Raw genomic sequence first — 12,442 nt, forward strand, 5'->3', positions numbered from 1 at the left:
GTATCAATGTTGCTTGGTCCGGAAATTGATGACAAGTTTCCCGAAGTTCCCATCCTATACTCTTTTAGAAGGATTATGGTAGAAGAGAAGAAAGGGAGGTCTGAAAGCCTGCTTTGAAGCAGTTATCTCTGGAGATAACATTAACAAGGATTGAATAACTGCCAAATGAAATTTAATACATTTTCCCATCCATGAAATAGGCCTCTTAAATACAACAGAATAATTACTTTCACAATACTCCCTGGAAACAAAGAGAGCAAAAACACCGAATGTCTTTTTTGTTTGTGGTGTTTGTTGTGAGCCCAAGGATCAGGATAAGGATATTTACCAGGACACTACGCATATCCCCACATTACAACAGCCTTGCCAACAGCCACCTAATTTGAGGCTGCATGTCTTTTAAATCTGTTTATGTTGGAGGAGTTGTGGCAAATATTAAATTTTATAATTTAGTTAGACATCTTGGCCTTGGCCATCGGTGATGAGCTGTGGTGGTTTTTCCCCTGTGATAGAGAAAAAGAAAATGGTTTTCATATCCATATCTATACACACACACATCTATGTACATGTGTGCACACTTTCGAAAACAAAAGCTCCAGGAAGTAAACCCCCTTTGTCCCTTAACTCTGCTCCCATAAACACATACACACACACACACAAACACACACACGCACACACACATCCCAAATCAAATTGTTTGATGCTGTTATAAGTTTTCTGAGCTCAAATCCTGTTTTACTCTTCTTACTAGACGTTTGCCAAGTCACTTAACTATCTCCAACCTTAGCTTTCTTCTCTGTAAAATGGGGAGTTTGGCCTAATGGGGTTCCTTCCAAGTTTCACAAGCCCTTTTAGTCTCTATTCTGTGAGTGGAAAGTGCTTCTAATTAATATATCAATTCTTCCTTTGGAAAGTAAGGTTATTTAAATTACATGGTGCTTTTGTGATTCAAAAGACGTAATGTACTTCTAAAGATATTTAGTTATTCCCAATGTCAAATTAACACAGGAGAATTTATTTATTTATTTATTTATTTTAAAGATTTTATTTATTTATTTGTCAGAGAGAGAGAGAGGGAGAGAGAGCAAGCACAGGCAGACAGAATGGCAGGCAGAGGCAGAGGGAGAAGCAGGCTCCCTGATGAGCAAGGAGCCCGATGTGGGACTCGATCCCAGGACGCTGGGATCATGACCTGAGCCGAAGGCAGCTGCTTAACCAACTGAGCCACCCAGGCGTCCCAACACAGGAGAATTTAGATAGCTGTGTCAGGGTTTGACTACACCTTGACCTGAGATGCAGGATGGCTTAGATATTTACACCCAAGAGCCATGATTTGGGGGGCAGGCTATCTGGGCAGAAGGGGCAGCCATGCCTGGACCACTTGATCTCCCCTCTTCTTTTGTAGCTCATTGAACCAGTTCATGGGGACACCTGGCCCTAAAGTGGCCCATTCAAGGGATGGCCCATGGGTGCTTCAAAATGAGGAGCTCACCATCAGGTGATCTGGGTGTTCTGAACTCAGAAATACTAAGACAGGGAGTTAGCAGCAGTTAGTATGGAACCTGAAAGAACGTACTGAGAGATGCATGAAGGGAGCGTCTAGGCTGTCGCCATGAGGCGACAGAAGCCAGAGAGACAGAGGTACCAGCAGAGGTACGAGAGAGGCTGGAATGGCCCATGAAAGAGAAGGAGTGGCCTTAAGTCCAAAGAGCTCTCTGGGTCAAAAACCCAAATTATGAATGTCCTTTCCTTTGAAAGACTTACTGTTAAAACCGCCACACTAAATTAATCAGTGCCCAAAACTGCCTCAGAGGATCACTGTAAGCTCCATGAGGTCATCCAAGTTATTTACCGTCCTCTCCCTAGCACCTCCTGGAGCAACAAGCATGAAACTGTATTAGTAAGTATTTCTTGGATTAACAAATGTACTCTTGGGTCAATCAATGAACACTTATGGAATAATTTTGAGATTTTAGTTTTGTCTTTTACATTCAGCATAAGTATATCTAAAACCATATTGTATGTAACTAAGAAGACTATTCTTAAAGATTGCAAAAAAAAAATTACAAACGGTATTGATAAAATTAACTGCTTTTTTAGGCTGGCTTTTAACTTTATTGTTTACCTAGATGAAAATGTTATCCAAATAGGGCTTTAATGAAGTATAGATTTTCTAAAAATAGGTGCTATCCCTAGAATTGATTTGTAGGTTGAAGGAATCTGCTTTTTTCTTATTATATTATTACATATTTATTATTTGGAAGATGGACAAGCCCTGACCCTTGTATATACACATGGCTCCTCCTTATATTTCAGAGGGATTCTGGTGATGGAGTGGGCTAGCCATCCACAGTCTTTCTTCCCTTGTCTCTTATGTGACCAGAAATGCTGTTTCTGAAAGAGAAGTAAACGGGGTTAGGACAAGCTGCCTGTGGCCAAGGAAACAAACAAAGCAAGGTTAATTCTTTGGAATACGAGTCCACAGTCCCAGTCAATGGAATTGATCCTGAGGAATCAGGCTCTGTCTGGACCCATCATCATTCATTCATTTGACCTGGAATGTACATAGTTTATACGGCAGGCCTTAAAACATCAAGAGCAGGGGCACCTGGGTACACCTGCAGGGGGCACCTGCTCAGTTAAGTGCCTGACTCTTGGATTTTGGCTCAGGTCATGATCTCAAGGTCAAGAGACAGAATAGGCATGCATGCACTTTCTCTCTCTTTCTCAAAGAAACCCCCCCCCAAAAAAAAACCAAAAAAACAAAAACAAGCAAACAAACAAACAAACAAAACTTCATTCCCAACTTCCTTTATGGAAAATGATTAGGTATATTTGAGATGAGCTAAGATGATCTATAGAAAATAAAGTTAGGTGTAAAATGTATGGTTAAAATCCAAACAAATATAGTTGGAACAAACATTTTATAATTGTCAAACATACTTACAATATCATTTAAGATTTTACTCTCATTGTGCAAGAGGATTTAGAATCAAATGCATGTGAGCAAAATAGGGACAGAGAGTGCAAAGATGATCATGAATGAAGGTAGCTTGTATTCTGAAGGTGTTTGAACTCCATAGACTCTTATTTTTATGTCGTATGCAGGTATTTTCAGATAGTTTCACGTAACAGTATCTATAATTACTGTGTACCTATTATATAATAGTAGCTCTGCATATTACCTTCCTTTGCAATAAACATGGGACTCATTCTCTATCACTTGGTGTTATTTTCCCATTTGGGATTTGAATACCTTGTCCATGGTTACACAGCTAACAAAGAAGCCGGTTACAGTTAAAAATCTAAATATTGTTGGCTCTCATTATTTTATTCTTTTTACTCAGTAGAGGCAGAGAAACTATAAAGATAATTCATTGTGGGCTCTTTTTCCTCTTGTAAAAACTAATCTGAATGTGATCTAGAAGGAAAGAAAGAAATGCAGGATCAATATATGAATGTATTTCAAGTGAAAAGCAAAATAGTAACCTTAAATTACATCATGGATGCTTACAAGGAAAGCTTGAGTGTTTTAAGAGAACGATTTTTAACATAAAAGGGATTTACATCTTTGCTAGACTCAAACCTGTGGTTACCTTCAGTGATTCCAATTCACAGTCATCTTCTATGGAAATTTAAGAGATTAAACCCATTGGGAATACCAATAAATACGAATCAGCACTATGGTAATTATTTACGTTAACATTGATTGACAAACTCAAAGAGCTACCATCTGATCAAGCCCTGAAAATTCATCCTTACAAGTTGACACCTTAGATTGAAAGGATGATCATCGATCGAATGAGTCTTCTAAATGCACAAATATAAAAATGGCAAATCAAAACCTGAATGGAAAATAGCTATCACTCTTTTGTTTGGAACAAAAAACAGACCAAGAGCGCGTGAGAAGTGGTTGGGGGCATCCGGTGGGCCTGACCTGCCTGGAAGTGATCCGGCGTCAGTTACCAGAGGAGACCGCAGTGGCCTGGTGGGGGCGTTGCCTAGACAAAGGAGGCTTGCACTTGTTCCATGGAACTCCAGAAGTTGAGACTAGAATCAGTGGGTGGAATGTACAAGGAGGCCGACTTGTGATTAAAATGGAATGGGCTGCTTTAGGAGGTAATCATGGTCCCCTTACATCTGTAGCTCCCACATAGAAGCGAAATAGCCACCATTCAGAATGTTCTGGGAAGGGACGCAGGCACACAGGTGGCAGGACAGCCCTGGACTCTTAGCCACAGCATTCATTTATACTCCCCGATGCTCACGAATCTTTAAATCCTTTATATTCTTGGTATATTTTGAACCTGAGCAATTCGTATGATTTACACGATCCCTCCCCTTCCCCCTGAGTTATTTCCTTCTGTGCTGTTTTGGATTATATAATGGTGATACTTTATACTAGGTTGCCTTTAGATAGAATGTGCTTCCTTCGGTTCTGTGAATTTTATTGTTGTCGGTTCAGATTCTTATTGTTGTTGTGTTCTTTGGAAACACTCTTCTAAAACATTTGGCAGCAAAAAGAGGGAAGAGTCTGCTTTGTGGGGTTTTTGTTTTTGGATTGGAAAAAAAATAAACTTTTTGATTCGTAGCAGTAGAAATTCATGGATAAATATTTTTAGGGTCAGGCCCACTGTCCTGCATCCATGTTCACCCAACAATAGGCTCGGAGAATAACTCCTCAGAAATGCAAACGAAAATGGCAGCTAGTCCTGTTCCTCTTGGTTTGCAAATGCTTAATGGTGTTGCTTTAAGGCATTAAGCTATAAAGTCCGCGATAGGCTGTCTCACTGTCACTAGTGCCACATCTCTGGACCCCAGAGTGGGTAGTAGTAGTTAATAAAAAGCTCAGCAGTAATTCTTCCAGACCAAGTCATCATGCTGTATTCCGTAATTTTATTCATGGAAACCTAAAGAGTGTTTAGAGGATGGTGTCTTTCTAGGATCAGAATAGTGGGAGGAAAAAAAAAAATGGAAAAATGTCCAAACATCTTTGCATGGCAATGATGGCATTACTGGTGTGTTTAATAAAACCTTTATTGGTACATTTTCCGGTGTGGTGGCATTGGCAGAAACGGTCCCCCTTTGGATTTGGAACTCAGCAGCTGATGAAATGCAGTAAACATTAATTTGGAATGGGCTGCCAGTTCGGGAAAGCCAGGTGACATTTTATTATATTTGTACCGAGCAGGGGCTGTGTCCCATACTGCTGTAGCTTCCGCTGTCAGAGGCTTAGCTGGCATTATGGAAAAAAAAAAATGGCAGGCCTGAGAATCTTATCCCCTGAAATGAAAGTCGAATGCCAAATTGAAATTCCTGTAGGATTTCCGATAGCAATGGGGGAATTGAGAAGCCCACAATTAAGCATATGGGCATTAAGATAATTGTCAGATCTGTTGGCGGACATGATAGAAGACAGATGGGTACGAATCAGTGCGCTCCACTGCAGCACCCTGGGAGACAATTTGACGTTTTACCTGCCTGAGCTACTCTGCCATATTTGTCACTGGATGTACAGCGCGGCATCTTACGGAGTGTGAAGGGTTTTGCCGGGCACTGTAGGTGCAAGTGTGGTCCTTCAGCGCCCTCTAGTGAAAGGCATTTGGGAGTCTCGTTTTTTCCGAGGCCCGTCTTCCTTCCGCAGGTCCTTGCTGCCCTCCCTCTGGTTCCCGCTAAACTCTACGGTTCCTCTCACCCTTACAGGTTGGGGCCCATCGTGAAGACGGTGTGGCCCTGAGAGGCAGCCATTCTCTTGTGCCAAACCAGGTTCCAGTTCCGCAGCTTCCTGTGCAGTCTGCAACGTCCCCTGATCTGAACCCACCCCAGGACCCTTACAGAGGTAGGTCCGCCTCCGAAGGCACCCTGCCCTCGCTTAGACAATAGCAACTCCAGTGTTGATCCCAGGCGTCCTTGGCATTCGTCCCTCAGGAAGCGCTGGCAAAAAACCAAGAATCAAATTTGGTACAAAAATGGTAAGCAAATGGGAAAGTAGTTAGAACGTAGCCGGCTAATTGTGTTTCTTCAGGAACTGTTTTGCTCAAACATCCTCTGAAATCCTGGTCCTCTCTCAGCAGGGAATGAGACAACAGCCTGATGAGAGGAAATTTTATTTTCGCTATTTCCACATTTTCCTCATTCAGGTCCTCTAATGTGGTTAGTTGTAGCCTGAACATGATATTTCCAAATGAATAGGAAGGAAGGAAATTGTTTTTGTCATTTAAGATCGAAGGAAATGTAGGTACGTTTCAAAACTGGAACTTGGTGGAACGATTTTCACTCTTTTCATCTCGCCCCGCAACGATTGCCTCAAACCACGGATGCCAGGCAGCTTTTCACGACCCCGGGGAGTGACGTCGCAGGGGCCAGACCTCGGTCCCCTGCTCCCTGGGCTACCACCTGGCCCGGGGACTTGCAGACCCTAAAATAATATTCTCTTATTACCCTCCCTCCATGTTTGGAATAAAGATGGTAACACTGCCACGGGGATAGGCAGAAGCTTTTTTTCACCTGCTAAACATTGTACAAATCTGAGTATTAATTATATATGTGGAGAAGAGACGATCACCGCTTCTTAAACTTAGCCTACATAGACATGACCTGAGGATCTTGTTAAAATGCAGATTTCGATTCAGGAGGTCTGGAATTCTGCATCTCTGAAGAGCTCTGGTGATAAGGTTTCTTCTGGACCACAGACCCAATTTTGAGTGCCTACGAATACAGGAGAATACCCAATAGACATGCTTCTACCTTAGAAATAAGTGGATACACGACGGTCACGTTTTAAAATCTACTGTGATCTTAAAAGTTGAAATGTACTGTGATCTTGAAAGTTGAAATGCATTGTGATCGTGAAAGTTGAGCAGTGGTTAAAGCTAGAAATTTCTTCAGTGAGCAGCTAACTGCTTTCCATATGTACCATTTTTAAATGCTGATTACTCCTCGAGGATAAGGGAAGCCTAATTTCAGAATATCATTAGGGTATCTATTGAAGCCTTGACTGTACTCCCTGGGAATTATATTTTAAGGACATTTTTCTATTAAATCATTGCATATGGAAGAAACTCAATATAATAGCTGATATTTACTTGGGTTCTTAATCAGAACATTGAGGTGTGTGATTTTCATGATTATGATTTTCATTGCAATTAAGTTGATGTTTTGTAGACAGTGAAATTACCATCTACTCCAAAAGATTGCAAAATAGAATTTAACCTCGGAGCCAATGCAGAGAGAACTTGCTTCCACAGGTGCATTTTTGAAACTTCACCAGATAGCATGGAAAAAAAAAAAAACAAAAACAAAACAAAACAAAACAAAAAAACAACCATGGTGGGAGGATCAGCATTCAGCAGCTGAAGGGTATAGGCACAGCTCCATGACCCACAGAGCGTGTGCTGGTGCCTCGGGTCTTCCGTGGAAGCATCACCTGGTCTCTCTCTCTCTCTGCCTTTTCCTGCAGGCATGCCACCAGGATTGCAGGGTCAGAGTGTCTCCTCTGGCAGCTCTGAGATCAAATCCGACGATGAGGGCGATGAGAACCTTCAGGACACGAAGTCTTCCGAGGACAAGAAGTTAGATGACGACAAGAAGGATATCAAATCGATTACTAGGTCAAGATCTAGGTAACAGTATATGATACTGTCGCTTCATTTAATTCCTTTATTGGACTTTGATGAAGTGAACAGAACAGGAAGAAACTACTCAGTTTTTTCCTGGCAGGTAAATCTACAGCCAAAAAGAAATTTCAAGGCTTGCTCTAGAGGTGCTAAAGTATCATTTAAGATACCGGCCCTCTAGTGAAGCCTAAAATGTCTTTGCACTTACGAATTTGGACCTCGTGCTCATTGCACGCAGTGCAGACAATTTGTAACTGATTCAAGTGCAAACGGTTGATTTTTTTAAAAAAAACTATGCTTATTCTGCGAATTTGGTCAGAAATGATCTTTCCAAAATATTTCTAAAAAGAGATCTTAGCCATGTTGAAAATGCAACTGAGGTATATGCAGCTATGACTTTTCTCTTCTCTCGAACGTGAGAAAACACTGGTTTCCCAGCTCTATCTTAAGCATGTTGGTATTTAATGATGATGATGATGCTGATGCTACCTAAGTTGCTCACTTTTTTTCTCCCAGATACTCCTTTCTACAGAAAATACAACTGCAGGAAAATAGCTTCTGGTTGGTTTTCTTAAATAATCTGGTATCTTTCAGTTAGAATCTGTTTCCTGGAATGTGAATCCTAATCTGATGATCAGATGGTTTTGGAACACCGTGACACCCAGGTTCTTTGCCTCAGTTCCCTTGGGTTGTTTTTATTTGTAAGTTAAATCAATCGTGCTGTGACTGCACATCCCCTTTTAAAAGCTGTTGATCTCAGGGTTAGATCTAATGTCCTTTAGGAATTAAGAACATGCCACTTGGGATGGATTTTCTTATCCAAAAGTCCTAAAAGCTCCCTACCCCTCCCCTCCCACCATCCCCGCAGAGTTTCCTGTCTCATGGCTACACTGGTGGGGGCTTTCACAGCCCTCCCATCACCTCTGTCAGCCCATTCAGTTCTTAGTAATTTAACTAGTGGCCTTGACTTATGCATATAGATTCTATATGACTTACGCAATTAGATTTCAGTACAACACTTTAACTTGCTGTTAAGAACCCGCTTCTTTTAAAAGGTTACACTTGTGGCGTTTGCTTATGTCTCTAAGCCTGTGATGTAAGGCAACGCTAGGCAGTTTTCTTTGCATAACCAATCTATTTCATACTTATGAGTGAATAACCAACTCTAATTAGTTATTAGCCTGAATACCTTTGGAAAACAAGTTCCCACTTTCCAAGGCAATGTTGTGAAAGCTGTGGCAACCTGTTCAGTGTTTAAAAATGTTGCCCAGATTTTAGCTTCAGGATGGGCCCCGCAGAGGTTTGGCTCTGTTCTCATTTCATGTCTTACATCCTATTTGTGTAGCGGGATGTGGATGCGAATTCACGGTAGCCGTGGCTGCCTCCCCGTCAGCAGAAGTCATGGGTGAGGAGGAGGAGGAGGGTTCGGCAGAAGAAGTGAGAAGGACCAGATGGCATAGGAAGAACCTTTTCCCACTGGTTCGGGGCAGTTGTGTGTCCACCAGCACTCCTCTGTGGTGGATGGTCCCATCTGGAAGGGAGTTTAACCTACAGGGAAACGAGCCAAGTCTTAAAGCATCTTCCTTTGGTGTCTTCCTCTTCCCCATCCTTACAAGTGTTCTTGGCTTACGTACATCATGTGTATTGGCAACATGTGCTTGCAACCCAAGGATACCACTCCCATTTTTCACTGACTAGAGCTTCTCGGCTGTAATTGGTCCTTAGTGCAATTTGGAAGCTACCCAGAGATTCTCCAAAGTGGAAGATTCAGATCCATACATGTTAAGCCAACATTCATTAAGTGTGCATTGAATTGACTAGATAACTTACCCCATGTCTTCCTGATCTGAAATGTCGTGATTAACATCTCTATTCTGGACACATTTCAGATTCATGGAATTTTCAAGGAGAGCTTAACCTCCGTGGTCCTTTAGATCAGTTCTTGAACTTCTAGATTAACATCATTACAGATGGTCCTCTCCATATCGTTTGATATAATGAGGAAGCTGTTACTTTTCAGTGAAGTTTCCTTTATTTTGTATATCTCTTATGACATCTCTTATACCCAAAAAGCTTCTTGCTCATGTTAACTCAGACTATACCACTCAGAGTTCTCTGTTTTGTTCTCCTTTCTGAGACAACACGTCTCCCATGCCTCTCTTTTTTTTTTTTAATATAATCACCCATGAAATATTTGAAGCCCTGATATCATGAAACCTTCATACAACATGCTTTCCAGATGGCCCGTCATCCTGTTTGCCCTCCATTCAAAAGTTCCTAATCTGGGGCGCCTAGGTGGCTCAGTGGGTTAAAGCCTCTGCCTTCAGCTCAGGTCATGATCTCAGAGTCCTGGGATCGAGCCCCATATCGGGCTCTCTGCTCAGCAGGGAGCCTGCTTCCTCCTCTCTCTCTGCCTGCCTCTCTGCCTACTTGTGATCTCTGTCTGTCAAATAAATAAATAAAATCTTAAAAAAAAAAAAAAGTTCCTAATCTGGGAACATGACATCCAGAAACAGACAGAAGTAATCTTGCCTTTCCAGATTCTACTGGCTCCAACCATGCCTTTGCTATGAATCATGTAATATTTTGGTTCTCATGATCAGAGATTAGCTTTTGGACTTCGTTTTTGACTCACAATGAGATCATGGTCATTTATAACTAGTAGGTGCTTGGTATTTTGTTTTGTTTGCTCTGTGTAGTGGACGTTAACTCAGGTTTTCCCAGCTCGTTTTGAGGATGACAAACATCCGTGATATGAAAAGGCAAGGAGATCATGATGTTTTTAACCGTTTTTTTTTTTTTTAACTGCATGGAGAAAATGACTCAGATACGTTAAGTGGATTGGCCATACCTTCAAAGCTCGTTAATGGTGAACCATGGACAAAAGGCTAAGTTGGCGGTGACCTGCTTTGCACAGTATAGCCTCATTGATCAGAGCTGTGTTTGCCCTTTGGCCCTGCATCAGCGGGGGCGCACCCGGGGCCCTAACTTTAACCTCTCTTGTTCTGTTTGGGTTGAATGTCTGGGAGAAACTGAATGTCTTGCGTGTGGATTGTCAGCACCGTTTTAGCAGTCCCAAGTTCAGGTGGATGTAAAATCCTGCTACGGACGACAGCCGGAAATGGACACATTCCCTGGAAACTCTGGAAGAAAACAACACTAATGTAGACGCCTTCTTTTCCCCCACACCATTAGAAAATGTCGCATCCCTTCTGTCCCACAGCAATAATGACGACGAGGACCTGACCCCCGAGCAGAAGGCTGAGCGCGAGAAGGAGCGGAGGATGGCGAACAACGCCCGCGAGCGCCTGCGTGTCCGCGACATCAACGAGGCTTTCAAGGAGCTCGGCCGTATGGTGCAGCTCCACCTCAAGAGCGACAAGCCCCAGACCAAGCTCCTGATCCTGCACCAAGCCGTGGCCGTCATCCTCAGCCTGGAGCAGCAAGTCCGAGGTCAGTACCAGCCCGCCGCCTCCCGGTGGAAGCGGCCGCAGTGGGTGGAGCTGGGCTTGCTGGCCTTGAGCATCCTTCAGAGCAGCTGGGTCAAGGGCAGATCACGTCTGAATTGGGGAGGCGGCTCCCCTTGCTTCCGTAGTTAAGTCACAGGATTCTCTTTCAAGTAAGACTGTGCATTCTCAGTCGTCGGACTAGTGCTGGTGACTGACCCCTCGGATCACCGCGTGCCCTTCCTAGCTCTTCCTTTCGGTGGGTCCTGGTGAGACTCGGAGAAAGGGTCAGCAGGTGCGCAGAAGAGTGCCGTCCTGCCCTGTACCAGATGCCGTGGCGCTAACCAAATGCTCTGCTTCCATCTTCCACAGAAAGGAATCTGAACCCGAAAGCCGCGTGTCTGAAAAGAAGGGAGGAGGAGAAGGTGTCCTCGGAGCCTCCCCCGCTCTCCTTGGCGGGCCCACACCCTGGAATGGGAGATGCGTCGAACCACATGGGACAGATGTAAAAGGGCAAGTGTGTTCTCAGCCATTTCGGGAACCCTTTCCCGGGTCAGTCCCTCTTCGCCAAGGTGTCACTCAGGAAAGTCCGATTTTCCCCAAATGAACAGACTTTCTTTTCTTATCCTTGGGGGGGAAAAAAAAAGTTTTAAAAATAAAACATTTACTTCTGTGTTAAGCGTATGAATTAATTCTCCTCTCTTTTTCCCTTCTCAGGTCCAAGCTGCCACATTGCTTCATTAATACAAGAGACCACTTCCTTAACAGCTGTATTATCTTAAACCCACATAAACACTTCTCCTTAACCCCTTTTTTTGTAATATAAGACAAGTCTGAGTAGTTATGAATCGCAGACGCAAGAGGTTTCAGCATTCCCAATTATCAAAAAACCGAAAAACACACAAAAAAAAAAAAAAGAAAGAAAAAAGTGCAACTTGAGGGGCGACCCTCTAACATATCATTCAGAATGTGCAAAGCGGCGTGTGCAGGCTGAGACGCAGCCCAGAGACTGAATGGCAATCTTTCCACACTGTGGAGCAATGCATTTGTGCCTAAACTTCTTTTGGAAAAAAAAAAAATATAATTAATTTGTAAGTCTGAAAAAAAATATTTAATTTAAAAAATTGTAAACTTGCAATAATGAAAAAGTGTACTTCTGAAGAAAACTACATGAACGTTTTTGTTGGTATTCAAGTCAGCTAGTGTTTATAATTACTGGATATTGAATAAGGGAAGCTCGGCTGCCCTAGTAACAAAACCAGCAAACGTCCTGATGACAACGAAGTGATGACATTAGCCATTCCTTAGGGTAGGAGGAACAGATGGATCTTATAGACCTATGACAAATATATATATAAATATATATATAAATATATATTA

At 42.5% G+C, this 12,442-nt stretch overlaps 1 protein-coding gene across 6 annotated transcripts in view; it reads left to right on the plus strand.

The window, feature by feature from the left end:
* Nucleotides 1-11,979, plus strand: part of LOC111154213 (transcription factor 4) — a 349,469-nt gene extending 337,490 nt beyond the window's left edge. For 3 of the 6 annotated variants that reach the window (XM_022513674.1, XM_022513678.1, XM_022513677.1), the window contains 5 exons: nucleotides 5,704-5,839; nucleotides 7,460-7,610; nucleotides 10,840-11,069; nucleotides 11,435-11,575; nucleotides 11,780-11,979. In XM_022513674.1, coding sequence (XP_022369382.1) covers nucleotides 5,704-5,839; nucleotides 7,460-7,610; nucleotides 10,840-11,069; nucleotides 11,435-11,571 — 654 coding nt within the window. In that variant the 3' untranslated portion in view covers nucleotides 11,572-11,575; nucleotides 11,780-11,979. Of the gene's footprint in view, nucleotides 1-5,703; nucleotides 5,840-7,459; nucleotides 7,623-10,839; nucleotides 11,070-11,434; nucleotides 11,576-11,779 lie in introns of all 6 variants that reach the window. The other 3 variants (XM_022513673.1, XM_022513675.1, XM_022513676.1) reach the window with 1 other exon arrangement.
* Nucleotides 11,980-12,442: the final 463 nt, after the last annotated feature.

Source organism: Enhydra lutris, unplaced genomic scaffold (assembly GCF_002288905.1).
Source record: "Enhydra lutris kenyoni isolate GAN:26980312 unplaced genomic scaffold, ASM228890v2 scaffoldscaffold36, whole genome shotgun sequence".
NCBI lineage: Eukaryota > Metazoa > Chordata > Mammalia > Carnivora > Mustelidae > Enhydra > Enhydra lutris.